Consider the following 18,645-nt stretch of genomic DNA (forward strand, 5'->3'; position numbering starts at 1 on the left):
TTCTTTTCGTATTTTTTAGAATAATTACATCTGTTCACTTATATCTCATAGAATATATATAACTGTTGGTAATAAATAATTCATTTTGATACCTTTAATGAACAGATATAACTTTTTTGATAGAGGACAACTTTTCCTATCACTATTTCTAGTAATCTCCAACTTAGTGATAAGCACAATTAACATGAATTAAGATTTATGCATACAAAAGATTTTCTTGGACTTAAATCTGTTATTAGTATAAATATTTCAAAGAAATTATTGGTTATATTTAAATGTTAAATCATAATTCTTATATTGACAAAATTGGAAATATCATACATATAAATCTTATAAACTTTTTTAATAAGTTTATTGTGAACTTTAGCATCATATTATGGTCTTGTGCTACCTTTTGAATTCATAAACACTCACAAAGTTTTATTCTCCAAATTTTGATAGAAACGACATTACTTCTTGTGTTTATATAGGTGAAATTTAAATAAAGTCATAATTATGGACTTTGTGGTTCTAAAAAAAAACCTAATATCTTCATTAAGAATAATAAATACTCGACCTCTTTCTCTTAAGCACTGCTTAATTTCTAGTGCTCGAAAACTGTCAGAAACTATAACTTGTGATACTCTATAAAATAATTACATATAATATATACCCCTTTTTATTAAGGAATATACTATTTAAGGAATATTTTTTAAAATATGCCAAATAATATGCCCTTATCACTTTTCCTTATAAATATGATCAAGTAAAGATGAAAATCTTTCCTTCCTCTTAGACCTTCTCTCTCTCTCTTCTGTTACTACTCTGCCTCCCTATTCTCTCTTCTCTCTTTATTGTACATCTACTGTACTACTATCTTCTCTAATTTGAGCGTCAGGGGATTCTTACCAGGGACCTCCCTAGTGGGCCTTTGACTCCATTTTCTTTGCTTGCAAGTCCCTTATAGCTAAGATGATGAAAGTGGGACTATATTAGTGAAGCAAGAGTTTTGGACTTCATCAACTTGTTATTACCTTTTAAATTTTTAAAATTGTTAAGCAATAAGAAGGGTAAGGTTCCCAGTACTAGTGACAAGTAAGAAAAATTTTAGATCCATTGCATATGTGTGCTACTAATCATATCTCTTGGGAGCCCTTTGGTTAATGGGTCAGTAAGATTATTCTTTGATCTGATATAGACAACTGTGATGATACCATAAAAAATTAGTTATCTAACATACTCATGTCTTAAAGCAATATATTTAGACTTGCCATTATAAATCTTGCCAAATGCTCTATACATAGTAGCTTCATTATCACAGTGCAAAGAGATTGCTGGCATCGGTTGTGGCCATAATTTTATATCTAGCAATAAATTTCTCAGCCATTTCGCCTCTTTGTCTACTGTTGCTAAAGTAATAAACTTAGATTTCATTGTGTAATGAGTGATGCATGTCTATTTCTTAGAAGCCCACGAGATAGCTCCTCCATCTAAAGTGAATATTGAACCAAATGTAGACTTATTATCATTAATACCAGTTATCTAACTGGCATCACTATAACCCTTAAGCACTGAAGGAAACTTATTGTAAAACATGGTAAAAGACTTTGTCTTTTTAAGATAACTGAGAATTCTTCCAATAGCTTTCCAATGATTAGTGCTAGGATTATAAGTATATCTTGTAAGTTTACAAAAAACAAAAGCAATATCTGGCCTATTACAATACATGGCATACATCAAACTACCAATTGCAGTACCATAATCTTATTGACTTACAAATCTTCATGAATTTTCAACTAATTTGTTAGAAACATCAAAAGGAGTATTAGCTTCTTTAATACCCAAATGATTATACTTGAAAAGAATATTATCAATATAATGAGATTGACTCAAAGTAAAACCTCCACTATGTTTTTTATTTTTGATACCTAAGATAGTATCCACTTCTCCTATGTATTTCATTTTAAATTGAGAAGCTAAATACTTATTAATATCATTCACACCTTACATGTTAGTTTCTATTATTAGATGTCATCTATATAAAGACACTATTACACCATAATCTTTCGTAAATTTAAAATGAATACATTTATCTACTCCATTATGTTTAAAACCATGTGATAGTATTACTTTATCAAACTTTTCATGCCACTGTTTTGAGGCTTACTTCAAACTATATAATGATTTTACTAATTTGCAAACTTTTTTTTTTTTCATTTTCAGGAAATGCAAACCCTTTATTTGGTTCCATATATACTTCTTCATCAAGATCTCCATTTAAGAATGTTGTTTTACCATCCATTTGATGAACAAATAAATTATAAATCGATGCTAAAGCAAACAGCACTCTTATTGAAGTAATTCTTGACACAGGAGCATGTGTATCAAAATAATCAACTCTCGCTTTTTGTTTAAAACCTTTTGCAACTAGTCTAACTTTGAAAGTTTGTAGAGACCATTGATATTATATTTTCTCCTAAACACCCATTTACATCCAATAGATTTAGAACCAGGAGGTAAATCTACTACTAATCATGTACCATTTGATAATAGAGAATTCATTTCATCATTTATTGTTTCTTTTCAAAAAGTAGAATCTCTTGAAGCAATTGCTTCACTATAAGATTTAGGATCCTCTTTCAGATTTAAAACAATAAGTATTTTATTTAACACCTTATCTCTACTACTTTCAACAAGGAAGACTATTACTTGTGAAGAAATGAAATCAGAATCTAAGTTCTTCTCTTTTCAAACTCTTTGACTTCTCCTAGGTTTAATAGGAGAATCCATTTTTTTTTTTTGTTTATTATTTGAAGAAGAACTAGAATTCAAATTGGTATCTTAAGTCAATGTAGGATTATGACCTTTTGTATTTGATTGTGGATTGATGTTTTTACCCTCAAGAAAATTTGATTCTAAAAATTCAACATCTCTAGATTCTTTAATTACATTAGAATTTAAATCCAACAATCTATATGCTTTTGAATTTTCAGCATATCCCACAAAAACACTCTTAAGAGCTTAAGATCCTAACTTGGTTCTTTTAGGATCTAGAATTATATAATAGGCTATGCAACCCCATATCCTTAAATAATTTAAGTTAGGCTTTCTTCCTTTCCATATTTCATATGGAGAGATCTTTAAATTTCTTTGAAGATATTCTGTTATGCATATGGCAAGCTGTTAATAATGCTTCTTCTCATAGATTCATTGATAATTTTGCATGCATAAACATAGCATCAATCATATCTACCAATGTTCTATTTTTCCTTTTAGATAAACCATTTTGTTATGGGGTATAAGGAGCACTTGTTTGATAAATCAAACCATTTTCTTCACAAAAATTGGAAAATTCATTTGGAAAGTATTCACCACCTTTATCACTTAGTAGGATTTTAAACTTCCTTTCCAATTGATTTTCTATCAAGGCTCTATAATTTTTAAACATGTTAAAAGCTTGATCTTTTGTTCTCATTAAATAAACATGAGTGAATCAAGAATGATTATCTATAAGAATAATAAAGTATCCATTTTCTCCTCTAATTAAATGACCATTTAATTCACAAATATCAGAATGTACAAGTTCAAACAATTTTTATGTTCTTTCATTCTTTGGAAAAGATTTATTAGTCATTTTTACTTGTATGCAAATTTCACATTTTCCAGAATTGTCATTAACTAGGAATCAATTTATGTTTCGACATATATTTAATTGATTGAAAAATAACATGCGATAAACGAGCATGCCATAAATTAAAAGAAGACTCAAGCATATAAATAGAAATATCAACTTATTAATACTTAATTTGAGCATGTCATCACATGAATATCATTTTCCAACAAATACACCATTTAAAGAAAAAAAAATAACTTTTTCTGCTTCCATGACAGTCTTTAGACCCCTCTTGTATAATAAATTTGTAGAAATCAGATTCTTCCTCACATCCAGAACATGAAAAACATTTGTTAACATCAACTTCTTTCCAGAAGTGAATTAAAGTTCAATAGTTCACTTTCCAAGAACCTTAGTCGTGTCTTCATTTTCCATCAAAACCTTTTCATCTTTTATTGCAATTTCATAATTTTTAAACAGATTTTTGTTGCTGCAGATATGAACAATAGAACTAGAATCATACCACCAATTAGCAGATTTCTCAATTGTTGCCAGGTGGCATTCTATTACCATACTGATTTTAAGTCCAATAACCATAGCAATAATTTCTAAAGGCCATGGCTCATTTTCAACAACATTTGCCTTTTTTTGACTAACACTTTCTTCTAATTTTAATTTCTTATAGAACTTGCATTTTTTCTTAAAATGACCCTTTTTTTTTCCATAGTAAAAAACATGACTTGTTTTTCTTATGATTGGCAGAATCAGAACTTGAAGCAACATCGGTATACTTTCTCTTTTTTTTCAGACTTTGTATTTCTAGATTTCTTAGTACTAGACTTTATATTATGCACCTTAGTACTATACTCTAAAGCAAATTTATTCTCGCGAATGCGAGTCTCTTCTCAATACGCACATGCTTTAAAAGTTGGTCTATGGTGAAAACTTCAGAAATGTGTAGTAGTTTCTTTCTATAATCATTCCAAGTGTTGGGCAATTTTGCAATCACAACAGCCACTTGAAGTTCTTCAGAAACTTCTATTTTTAAATCTTTGGGTTTAGATACTAAAACAAATAATTCATCTACTTGATTTGTAACAAGTTTATTTTCCAACATTTGAAACTAAAAAAACTTCATAATTAGAAATTTGTCCGTACTTTGTTTTTTAGAAGTATACCTATTCTTTAAGGCCTGCTAACTTTCTTGTGGAGTTTTGATAGGCCAAAATAAATCATAGAGTCTATCAGAAAGAGAATTCAGAATAAATCCTCTGCAGCGAACTTCATCTTCTCCATGTTTCTTGCCAGATGTTGAGATTGTTGCAGCCTCATTATTAGATGGTTAAGGAATTTAGGGCAGATCATCACTCAACAGATATGCGATACCTAATTCAGTAAGCAAAAATAATAATTTGTCCTTCTAGTGAGTAAAATTGGTTCCATCAAAGTGCTCAAATTTGAAGATATCAAGATTGACAATTTTGTTGAAGACTGAATAAAAAAACACTAGTACTAGAAGCCTCCATTATTGAATAATTCCCTTAAGATTGTTAGAAAAAATAATAATAACAATAAGTTTCAATCATGTAGTCACCCTTTTTAAGGGAATTATGCCTTCCACTATGTTACTGTTGCCATAAAAATGGCTGCCAATAGTAATTCTTTAACCCCAACACCAAATCCTACACCACCCAATGCTCAACCCGAAACACCCATTTCATCCCTAAATCCCCAAATTCCGGATACGAACCCTAGTTCTCCACCTCGCCAATCCTCTCATTCCACCCCTAATCCCGACAATGCCACCCAAGACGCCACACCTCCCTCCCAAAAACACACCAAATCTGCCCCTTCAGCTGTATATGAGACACGAAAAATAAAAAAATCAGTTCTCCACTCCTCTGCTTCACCGAAACAGCCTAGAGTTGATTCCCCAATACCCGTTAGCGCCAGAACCTGCTCTACTGCCCAAAACCCTATCTCACCGCAGGTTTCTTCTACTTCAATTAGGGTCCAATCACCCCTGCATCATTCACCAACAGTGTCTCAAACTGCTCCAGTTATCCCTCCATCTGGAAGTCAGGTAAACTCATCTTACCCATGGACTTTTAGGGACTTTGAAATGAGGAAAAATTATGAGGCCCTTGCTAAAAAGAAAATTTTAGCCACCAAGTACATTGATGAACACAGTTTTAGGGAGATAGGGCTTTATGAATCTGTTAGTGAATATTTGAAAAATATAGGTTGGAGTGATTTTGCTAGAATTCAAGAACCTGCTTCTAGGGAATTGACAATTGAATTTTTAAGCTCATTGCAATTGGACTTCCAGCCTATGCAAAGTAACCATAAGGACACCATTTCCTTTAGGTGTTTGGGTTAGGACAGAGAACTTGACACTGTTCAAGTGAATGCCTTATTTGGTTTTTGTAATGATGGAGCAAAAGTGATAGAATGGCAAAGGACTATTTATGACCCCCCTACATTTTGGAAGTCCATTGCACCATATAGGAAATACTACAACCCTAGTTCTGCTAAGGCCTCAGCTATTCAAGACCCTACTCTGAGATACTTGCAAAGATTCATGTCTTATATTATACTAGGTAGAGGGCACAGTAATGGGGTTGTAGAAAAGAATGATTTATTCTTTTTATGGTGCATGAAAGAGAAGAAAAAAAAATAAATGATGCTTATTTTCTTTGCTCTAATATGGAACATATAGTCTCTAAGCATTCAGCTGGCAGTATATTTATTGGAGGGATGGTGACTGTAATTGCCAAATCATTTGGTTTTAACCCTGACTAGTATGCTATGGTGTCTATGGTTGGCCAGTCTTTTCTAGATAGAATTATTATTACTCAAATGAAAATTTGTGTAAAGAAGGGTGATGTTTATGTGTTGGTAAATGGGGGACATAAGGGTATAGAGCAGCAGCAATCACAAGGTATAGGACAACATACTGATGCTGGTCCTTCTAGCTCACACCCACCTACTGCTGGACAATCAGACTTACTTGTTTTTCTTAAGGATTTGGAAGCAAAAATTGACAGAATGAGTGCAGCACAACAGCCTATATCTAATGCTAATTCTGATATTATAGTTGCTTTAAAGGCTTTAGAAGCTAAGGTTGATACTCTTGGTCAGAAGTAAGCCAAGCTTGAGAAAAAGATTAAAAAGAAGTTTTCTGCATTGAGGAAAAAGCAGAAAATCCATGAAAAAGAAATGATTGACATTTACAATAAGCTGGCAGCCTTTTTTAACCAGCTGTACAAATGGGGCCAAGACATTTTTAAAGAGATGAAGGCTGTGGTAGAAAACTTGGATACTGCTTCTGAGAAATCCACTGAGCAAGTACCTGCAGCAGCAAATGAGCCCATGCCATCCACTAATGAAAAAGACTAACCAGCTGTCTAGTTTTAGAATTTTGTTTTTGTTAATTTCAGTTAGTTTCTGAAACTTTAGCTTTTAATTGCGCAAATTGGTCAGTTTCCTTTATTCTTCAACTGTTAATTTCCTAGTTATTGGAACATTTATATGTTTTATCTATTTGCAAATGATTTAATTTTTATTTCTTTTAATTTTGTTTATTTCATGAATCTTACGTTGGCTTGTTCATTGTTGCTGGCTGCATTGTTTTCTTTTGCTGTGATACTTACACTATCCTTGTTATCCAGATTTCTATTGAATTGATCATTTTCTTTAATTTCAGTTTCTATTGACCATGGTAATAGCATTACTGATATTGCTTTTCAATAGTCATATAACTGAATTATTGACAATACAGCAGCTGCTCTTCTCTTAGCCTTGACAATTCTGCCTCTAAGGTAACTTCTTGACATTCATCTGCCACATGTTGACACTACTTCCCTTTGCCATGCCTCATGCTAAGGGCCACGCTCTCCAATGAGCTATTTGCATTGCTTCAAATTTTCAAAATTTTTTAAAACCCACCAAAACTTTCATGGAGCATGACATGCCCCATGTTGATACCCCATATTAGTTCCTTAGCAGTTGGCATAGGGCATGCTAATTTACCTTTACTTCAACACGCCTCATGCATTTTGATTAACATGCCTCATGCTCCCAATACTTATAATTCACATGCCTTATGTACATATTCTGATCATTCACTACTAGGCATGTACGTTATACATGGTAACTCTGTTCCACTCTTTCTTGGTTTATATCTCTCCAAGTTATCATTTATTGATTTCATTGATATTTCTGCCACTTCGATTAAGCCAATGAGGACATTGTCTAATTTGAGTTTGGGGGAGGGCAAAATTTTTACAAAATTTTTAATCATTTTCATTTACATTACTTAAATTGCATTTTATTTGTACTTAGTTACTTAGTTCACATACACCATACACCTACACCATGTAAATATATACACTTGCATATATATATCATATAGATTACGTATAGTTTTTATTTCATTATTTTTATTTTTATTTTTATTTAATTTTTGTATTCATTTTAGGAATCATGCATACAAAAAAAAAAAATAAATTTTTACCTAATTCTTAGAAGATTGAGAATCATTTTGAAAAGCAATTGAGCTTACCTCTAGATGGGTTTGACGGATTGAAAGTTCTGGATTGGTATGAGGTTTTGAGATTCTTATCTAGGTTTATACCTTTTTAGCCAAGGGTCACCCAATTAATTACATTGAGTTTTGAGTGCTTAGAGAAAACTCTAGAATAAGAAATAACTAATTGTGTTTCACCAATCCTAGAACAAGCGTTCTAGACCTTTCGATGCGAAATTTTAGCATTCACTTGAAAAGAGAAATGATTAAGGCATTCTTCGAATTTTTAACCCACATTTTTAGCCTTAACTAACCTCATTTCAAATTTTCCCTTTAAAACCAATTTGAACCTTCATTTATACCCCTTATTTCTTTAATACCCATAATCTACCTAGCCATAAACCTAAACACTTACCTACCCTTTATGAGAATAATTTGTTTAAGTGATAGATATAAAAAAAAAAGAGAGAGAAAAAGTATAATAAGTAAATGGGAGAAGTACTAATGTAAAATTGGCTAGCAATCATATCATGTTGCGAAAAAAAAATTATTTACCCCCCAAGTATATAAAGAAATGAGTTTGGGGGTGGATTAAAAAGGAACAATTACAATGCAAAATTCAATGTTATTTATTTAGTCCCTAAAAGAGTTGCAAAAAAAAAAAAAAAAAATTGTATGCTAGCATTGGTGATTTATTGTAAAGTTCTTCCTCCCATTTGATTATTTAAAAAATAAAAAAATAAAAAAATAAAAATAAATAAATAAATAATAAAATAATAATAATAATAAAAGAAAAGTGTATTTTGATCTTTTTAACAATTTAATTATTCTCATGTTTTACTTCCCTTTTACCTTTTCTTTGTTAGCCACATTATTACCCCTTAGCCCCATTACAACTATTAAAAGTCCTTTTGATCTCTTAATTGTGTTTTGCTACATTAGTGGAGATTGGATTGGTTGGTTTGCCTATGGCATTGGGACATTTAGTTTATGGATTGTTTTAGAGTCTATTTTAGCATGATTTCTCTATGTAATTGATTGGTTTGGGTTTGATGGAATGAATAATTGACCTAAGGCTAAGCGGTGATAACTTTGGTGATAATTGAATTTCTTATACCTTGAAGGTGGGTATATGGTTTGTTGGTGGCTAGAGGTAAGTTTGTAAGTTTGAAAGCTTGAATGAGTGATTTTCATGAATTTTAAAAAAAGATACCCCAATTGCATATAATTGTTTTTAATTTGCTTGAGGACAAGCAAAGATTTGAGTTTGGGGAAATTTGATAAACTCATTTTATATAAGTATTAGGGTAGTTTTGCATCCATTTTGCCTTTTTAGTTTAGTAATTTTATGCTTTTAATGCTTATTTTAGTTAATTCGTTAATTTTAGTTTCATTATATTTGATTTTCGGAATTTTAATATTTTTGATAGGTTTTAATAAGGTTTAAAGGCAAAAAGGTCCATATAGAAGAAATTCAAAGTGATTTGGAAGTCTAAAGTAGTGTGAAAAATGAAGAAAATTCGCTTAAAGAAGAAGACCAGCTGAGACTTTCAAGGGTCTCAACATGCCCCGTGTTGAAGGTCGTGTGAAGATAAGAGTTAGCCAGCAGGAATCCACATGAGCCATGTAAATTCACACTGGGTCGTGTAAACAGAGACTTCAGAACAAAACACGCTGAAAGTTTCATGGGCTTTAACATGCCCCGTGTGGCGGGTCGTGTAAACAGAGATTTTGGAGCAAAACACGCCAAAAGTTTCAGGGACTCCCACATGTCCCGTGTAGCTGGTCATGCAGAATCTAAAGGCTCCTTCTCCGAATCAATATGAGGTATGTGAAAAACAACTTAAATTAACATGAGGCATGTGGGATGGCACTGGCAGATTTGCTGATATAGAAAAATTTTCTCTTTTGACACATTTTACACCTTTTGTCCTTATCCTTTTAGAGACTATATTTAGGGCAAACCTTGAGGGGATATATAAGCATCATATTCTCATTTTTACCATAAGGAGAAAGAGAGAGAAAAATCAAAAAAGGAAGGAAAGAGAGAATCACGCCATTTTTGGAGGAAGAACACTGCAGAGTGACGTTTTTCATATTCCATTTTCAGAGATTTAGATTCTCTTCTTCTGGGTTCTTTTATTTTTAGTTTTATTTTCATGTTTTCTTACTCTATTTCATATTTTCTACTTGTAAATACAAGCATGAGTGAGTAGATACTTAAAGATTTCAGAGTTGGATGTAATGATTTAAGTTTTATTTGTGGATTTGGACTCGTTTTAACTAGATTTTTAGTATATATAAGCTTTGATTCTTATCTTGTGTGCTTATTTACATACCCATTGTTGGTACCCTTTGGGTTTTGTTCTTAATCTTAGATTGAAGAACCGAGAGGTGAAAATCTATGATAGATAATCAAGATAATGAACTTAATCACCTAGTGTTAGAGATAAACTAGTGGGTTAAGAGGAATTTAAAGTTGATTAAAATGCTTAAAGGGTTTTGGATAATTAAACATCACATGAGAATGAGGTTTAGTTTCCTTTAAAATACTCTTTAGTTTGCTTGAAAGAGAAATTAAAGAAAATCAGAATCAACTTCCTTCAAACTTGTATTTCCCTTAATCTTGGCTTTGCCTATCAAAATTCCAATGAAATTTACTTCATGAATCCTAACTCTGGAATCAATTTTTACCGTTAATTAATTAAATCTTTTGTTACTTGCTGAAATTTTAGTAAATTAGTATAGTGTTTAGAATTTTAATTACTTAATTCATTATAATTTCTTTATTTTTCCCAATTTAATTTGATGCATCTCTTACTCTATTTTTGGCACAAATTATTGATAGCCCAAATAATAATAACTTTTATAGTTTGGTACTCAAACAACAAATTTCTGTGGGACGATATCTTTTCTTTACTACTTAACAATCCATATACTTGCGAAGTTCGCAACAATGGTGCAATGTGGTGGTTTATCGACGAAGTTCGCAACCATGGCGCAATGTGGTGGTTTATCGACTTGATTTAGTCAGTGACGCTCATGCGAAATTTTTTTTTTGTCTTATAATTAATAAAATTTTTACTTATATAAAAAAAATAAATTAGACTTGAATAAGTTTTTTCTAAATCATTTTCTCTATTGTTCTTTTTCGTGGATTGAAAATGTGAATCTATGGGTTAAAACTTACCAAACAAGTTTGGTTAGGTATTATTATTATTATTATTATTATTATTATAAAATTTGTAATTAATAATTACTTTAATTAAAATATTATGTCTGTATTTAATGATCCTTATACATGATCAAAATATAATTATTATATTATATATAATTATCATTTTATTTCATTAAAATTTTTATGTAAATTGAATAAAATATTAAAGTTATATAGTGATCACACTTCTATTACACTTTTAGTTGGTAAATTATGCATTTAATTTTTTTTTGAAAATGAGAAAATCAATGCTTTCGGGAATAATGATCATAGCCTCTTTAAATTCGAGACTTGGGAGTCGCCAATTAACATCCTTAATTTAATCAAACCCAATAGGGAGGGATATACCACCGAGCTTAAAGTGACACCCAATGAGATGAACTATTGGATAATTTGTCACTACCTCTCATTGTACTTTTAAATAGAGATAATATTTAGCCATCATATTTGTGCGGGGAGTTGAATTTGGATGAGATAAGATCATCTCATCGAATTAATTACTAGACTACCACGGTTGGTGGTAATTATGCATTTAAATTGTGAACCTCTTCTGGGTAACTATTTATATATATATTTGGCAACGAAAGATGGAGTATTTCTTAGCACATGTTAACTACTTAAATTTCTTCAATTTTTTTTTAAAAAAAAAAAAGCAATTTCCTAATCTTCTTTTTAAAAGGGTGACTTTGTTAAGATTCCTTTTGCGTAATCATGAATATTTAAAGAGATTTTCGCTATAATTTTAATAAAAATTTTTAATTTTATTAAATTAATCATAAGCTTTTAACTTTTGTTTTTAATTTTAATAATTAAATAATTTTATAGATAAAAATACATAAAATTTGTAATCTTGTTTAGGACTTTTATTAATGATCAGCTCCATTGTTTTCACGAGAAAAAAAAAAAAAAAATATATATATATATATATATATATATATATATATATATATATATATATTTGTATGAATTAAAATAAACTTATTTTAGCCTAAGTAATTTTAGGTATAAATGACTTAATTTTAAAATTAAAATTAATATCAAAATTTTAATATTAAATTAATAAAATTAAAATTTTTTACTAAAATTAAAAACATATAAAGATTTAGATTATTTTGGTCATTTGGAAAAAAAGAAAAAAAATAATAATCTACAGCATGACAAAATGTTGAATCCAAACGGATACTAATAATTCAAACATTGAACTACATATAGCTAAAAAATTTATTGCACTTCATACATATGGATTATTGTTATCATTAACATGGATTATTGTTATCATTAACAAGTTATTATTATTTCTTGTATCGCCATATGACTGCTAGCTGAAGTGATTGGCCTTTCAATTATGTTTTGTTTGAGGGGCAAAACCCGGACCAGGCGGTGGTGAACGACGAACAGGCGTACTCGTTCTATTTTCCTCCAAGCTTTCAAGCTTTCCTTTATTCTTCTTTCCTCCAACAGTTTATGATATTATGAATCCATAATAAATTTTGGTTTTTCTTTCTAATGAGTGCTTAAGTATTACTTGGTTGGAGATCATTTTGGATGGATCAGCCAACACTGCATCGAATGAAAACACAAGTAATAGGATGATAGCAGCAACAAGCAAGCTTCGGCTTGACAATTTTTTTTCTTTTTTAAACTATGAAGAATAGATATCTTTCTATATTTCCTTGCCTAGATATTCATAGGTAAAGCAACGATTCTGAAACTGAAAGAAACTAATTGTGGGTCAAAATTTTGGAAATTATACATTCAAAGAAGGGGAAATTAGTAATGTTTTTTCCATGGTCATGGAATGGAAGAAGGGTGGACGATGAAATTAGACTAAATTGAACCCTTTGAGTGGCTTGAAATAATGGAAAACTTTTCGTTAAACCTTATATAGCTTCTAAGATAAATTTGTGAAAAGAATTTTGTGTTAGGTACTTATATTTTTCAATATGTATTTCTCTTATTTAAAATTTTTATTTATAAATTCAAGTTTTATGAATTATGAATAGAAGCAATTTTAAATTTTTACAATATCACCAATGAGTATTAGTATATAGTATTAGAATAATTTTCAGAACTATGAGGTTTTAAACTTAAATCCCAATCAAAACTAATTATACCATAAAAAAATATTTTACAATATAAATGCAACATCAATTTTAAAATTTTAGAATTAGAAACCATATACCTTTTGATGGGATTTCTAAATTTTCGGCTTATGAAAAGTTGGAATTTGAATTCCAACATCAAATCAAATGTGGAATTCTATGAAATGTCCTTCGCTCATTTTATTCTTTTGAATATAGAAATTTTAACACTTAATATTCCAACAAATAGATGCAAATATAAACTAGTGTAAATTTTAAATGGAATAGCCCACAAATCCATTATGCAACTTGGTTATTAATTAATTACCAATGACAGAATATTAGGGATATGTGAATCCTTCATTGCATGACCATTACTACGTAGACATTATCAAAGTCTTCAAATACATCATGGAACTGTACGATATCTCTGTGTCTTCTCACATCCTCAATTGCAATAGATGTCATCTGGCAGCATCAAATACATCAGAATGAAATAATATATATGGTGTAAGAAAATTAGAAGAACTAGCACAGAAAAAAGAATATCAAAATCTTTCCACCATGTCAATTTAGATTATTTAAATTTGAAAATTACTTCCACTAGAGGAGGAAAAAAAAATAGCAATTCTGCTTCAAATTTAAGATAATAATATAAATAAAATTAAATAAATAGAATAAAAATTAAATAAATTTATATTTTAAAATAATCTAAGACTACTTTTTTAAAAAGACAAATAACTTTACAATTTGATATTATATTGTTTTAATTAACTTTACAATTTGATATTATATTGTTTTAATTATTGAGATTTTTAAAATAGTTTGTGTGACTCATGTATTTAATAGGTAAATTTTACTATATATTTTATATTTTGAATTCATAATGAATCAAATTTAATCAAGATTTTCTACTTTAGGGTTTTCTTGATTAAATCTGGTTCATAGTGGATATCAAAACTGTAATGTTCATGAATTGTTTCAATGTCTTATTTTTTATAGTAGAGTTCAATTACAATTATTGTAGTCTTCTAAGAGATCACCAGATACAGTCCCATATAAAGTATAAAATAAAACCCATAATGAATAAGAAGACAACCATATGAGGAAATTGGCTCTACACAGAGAGAAAAAAAAAAAAAAACTCTACAGAGATAGAAAAAAAAAAAAAAAAACTCTACAGAGTGAGAAAAATAAAAGAATAATAACGGATCTATTATTGAAAAAATAAATTTATGTTTATTGAAATCAAATAAAGAATAAAAGAAGTAGGGCTGATTATAGCAACAGCCCCAAACTAAATTAAGGGTCATAAAATTTACTTAAAAAAATTTTTTTTGTCCCTGAATTACACAATATTAATACATGTGGCTCTCAATTTTCAATAATCAATAGTTTAGTTCCTACATATTAATTTTGTCAAACTAAAAGTCTCTTCATTTATATTAGAAAACAATATATATGTAACGCCCTCACCGTGGGTAGTCTGTACATTTTACTGTTCCGACGACTAATGTCTGTTCGGACAGTCAGGATGTCTGGAACTACACTTAAACTATAGTGAGGAGACATAAATTAATGAAATAAATATTAAAAAAATATAGGAAAAATTTTGAGAAATAAAATAAAATTTAGAGAATTTATTAATTGGTATAAAAAAATAAAAATAATCCGATGAGCACCATGAAAGGCATTTTGGTCATTTCACCCTTAGAGGTGAATTTTGACTTAAATGTCAAATTAAAAATTGGAAATAGAATAATTAACATAAATTAATTTTATGAATTTGAATTTGAAAAAAATGAGAAGAGAAAGAAGAAGAAAAGAAAAAAAAAAGGAAAGAAAAGAAAAGAAAGGAAATAGATTTATGAAATTTAAAAACAATAAAGTACACATAAATGTATATATATAAATACCCACAAGAGACAAAACCCACCAACCATCTTCTTCTTCCTTTTCTCTCTCTCTCTCCTTGCCGTCTCCCTTGGTCTCTCCCTCCCCACCATTGTTATCAAGCTTCAAGCTTGATTTCCCAAGCTTTCACTCACCAAAACCCATAGTCGCCTTCATTAAAAATTTAGCCCACATCATAAAGAAGCTCTAGGTACCCATAGGAAGAAGGAAAGTTGAAGTTTTGAGAAAATTTCCAAGTTGGGTCACAAGAGGTTAGTGCTTTTCTCCCTTCCTTCTTCTTTTAATACTTGAAAGTGACTTGAGATAAGTGGGAATTTCAAGAAATTAACAAGAAATTCATGAACCCATGATGTCCCCAAATTTTGGCAGCCATGAAATGTGTTGGGCTTTATTGTGTTCAAATAATGTAAATGAGTTTAGAGATGATGATTGATATGATTATATGTATGAGAAGTGAAAAGGGATTGAATTGATTGAGTTTGAAACTTGGAAATTAGGGTTTGTGTACATGACTTGGAGATTTTGTGTAAATGCTTGAAATTTGACCTGATTGGGATGAGATTATTGCTTATAGAAGTGTATTGCATGCAAATTGAAGTAAGGAAGTTGGAGGAGATTGAGTTTTGGAAGTGTCAATTTTCTGCAGGTTGTGTTTGTTGAGGGCAGTGTACATTTTAGGCCATAAATGAAATTATGTTACCCCAATTGGTATGAGGCCAATTGGAGGTGAAACTAGACCCAAAATAGCCCATTTTCCATGAAGAAACCATGCCCAAATTCTGTCCAAAACTTGAGCTAAATACTACCCAAATTCGGATTTCCCTGCACCCAACCCAGAAAATGACCAAATGAACAGTACGTGTTCATTTGGTCATAACTCTCTCTATACTCATCCAAATGACCTAAAATTTTACCCATGGAAAGTTTAGACATAGGGCTACACTTTTCATGAGGACCACTTAACCCAGTTTTGCTTTTAACAAATTCAAATTGTTAGCACAAATTGGGTCACTGAAACTGCCAACCCAGAAAATGACCAAATGAACAGTACGTGTTCATTTGGTCATAACTCTCTCTATTGGTCCAAATGACCTAAAATTTTACCCATGGAAAGTTTAGACATAGGGCTACACTTTTCATGAGGACCACTTAACCCAGTTTTGCCTTTAACAAATTCAAATTGTTAGCACAAGTTGGGTCACTGAAACTGCCAACCCAGAAAATGACCAAATGAACAGTACGTGTTCATTTGGTCATAACTCTCTCTATACTCGTCCAAATGACCTAAAATTTTACCCATGGAAAGTTTAGACATAGGGCTACACTTTTCATGAGGACCACTTAACCCAGTTTTGCCTTTAACCAATTTAAATTGTTAGCACAAGTTGAGTCACTAAAACTGCCAACCCGGAAATTGCCCAAAATACTGTTCCTTTGGTATGCTTGACCAGTTTTGGCAAAAATGCCATAACTTGGTCTCCAAAGCTGCAAATTGAGTGAAACTAGTGCCAAAAGTTTTATAAGGCATAGCACAACAATTTTTATGTTTTGACCAAGCTCTAGAAACCATTGCATCCTAGGGAAAATATTAGCCAAAGTTAGGAATTGAAATCTAGAAAATGTTAAGTTGAACCCAGAATGCCATTTGATACCTGTGTGTTCATTTGGTCATAACTCTCACTAGGAAATTCCATTTGAGATTTACCAATATGATCTAGAAACATGATACTTAGGGATACAACATTGATTTAGACAGCTTTGCCAAATTCTAAGTGTAAAGACCCTAAAAAGAGGGTCAAACATACTGCCCTGAAGTTGATTTTTACCCTTATAGGATTGAGAGTCCAGATTAATACATTGACCATAACTCACTATACCAAGCTTGAAAAATTATGAAATTGTACCTGGGAGTCCCTAAGACATAGAGGAACATATCTTGTGAAGGAACCTAAGTCTAAAAATGACCATAAAATGATCAAATGACTGGTCAAAGTTTATTGACTAGGAATTGTAAATTCTGGACAGCTTAGAGGTAAAGGAAAGGGACCAGTTATGGTATTTTGACTATAATTTGAGTTCTATAATCCCAAATTCAGTGATTCAAAAACTGAAGTTCAAGTTTAAACATAGAGGAGAAATTGTTACGAAGGAAGTGTGACTAAATAGACATCCTAACCTAGTCAAATTCCTAGATAAAGATAACACATCAACATGAACCTAAAGAAAGGTTCATGGGAAAAATGCTATATATGATAATTAAAATACTCATAAGGATAATTAAATATTAAAAATGATATGAATATGTAAATTGGGACTAATGTCCTATTAATATGAAATTAATGGTACTAATAAACAGTACCAGAAAATAGTAACAGTGAATAGTGCTAAAATAATTAAAAATGTTTAATTGCCCATAGTATACCTAGACTTATTTATTTAGTTTGGATAAATTGGTATGCCAATTAGGGACTATAGATAGCAGTACTGCCTACCGAGAAAATCATGAACTGATAATATATGTCTGGTATGATTGTTTTACAGGTTATATGCCTACTTACTGGCCATTGTGCCTACTTTATTTCTGGCTTTACAAGCCTGACAGCGGGTCTCGTGCCCGACAGCTGGCCTCGTGCCTGACAGATGTATACAGGGTAGACATATGGCTGTCTAACCCATATACTCCCGTGTATCCAGCTTTTATAATTTGTTATAGGTTTCTTGGGCACTGATAAAAATTAATTAAGACTTAAAATACAATGAGTAATCATAAAAGATCCCGATAATGTTAATTGTTTCCAAAGAGCAATAAAAATATAAAAGATCAAGAAATTATGAGTTGCATATATTATTTCAAATTATTAAATTATTGTTATTATAAATTATGCACCACTAAGCGTTATGCTTAGCGCGTTGGTTTTCCATCGCGTAAGTACTGGAGATCAGCCACAGCAGCCGCAGCAGCACCACCAGTAGTGCATTGACAGAGCTCTGATCAGATCTGCCATTGTCCAGAGTCACCTCACTGGTCTTTTGTATTTTGGTAGGGCCCATGTATAGACTAATATTTTGGTTCATTATGTTTAGTCATGATATAATTACTAGTTTATGATGTATTTCATTTTGGACTTGTAATTAAACTTTGAGATTGAAATGAAAACGTATAATTCATTATCTATGAATTTCCATATGAATGCAATAGATGACACTTCATTTTGAGATCTTATAAATAGTTGTGAATGATATGATAAAAGAGAATATGATATGAAAATATGTGAGATGACTATGAATATGTTAACAGGTGATAGTGGAACCC

At 30.8% G+C, this 18,645-nt stretch overlaps 1 protein-coding gene across 1 annotated transcript; it reads left to right on the forward strand.

The window, feature by feature from the left end:
* The first annotated feature begins 5,234 nt into the window (after positions 1–5,234).
* Positions 5,235–5,972, forward strand: LOC131174067 (extensin-like). Its single transcript, XM_058137109.1, has one exon. It carries the CDS (start codon positions 5,235–5,237, stop codon positions 5,970–5,972), a length of 738 nt encoding a protein of 245 aa, XP_057993092.1.
* Positions 5,973–18,645: the final 12,673 nt, after the last annotated feature.

This window comes from Hevea brasiliensis, chromosome 15, assembly GCF_030052815.1.
Source record: "Hevea brasiliensis isolate MT/VB/25A 57/8 chromosome 15, ASM3005281v1, whole genome shotgun sequence".
Classification (NCBI taxonomy): Eukaryota; Viridiplantae; Streptophyta; class Magnoliopsida; order Malpighiales; family Euphorbiaceae; genus Hevea; species Hevea brasiliensis.

What these genes read in the sequence shown, in the direction of transcription:
- LOC131174067 (XM_058137109.1), top strand. Translation starts at nt 5,235, where the DNA reads ATGGCTGCCAATAGTAATTCTTTAACCCCAACACCAAATCCTACACCA.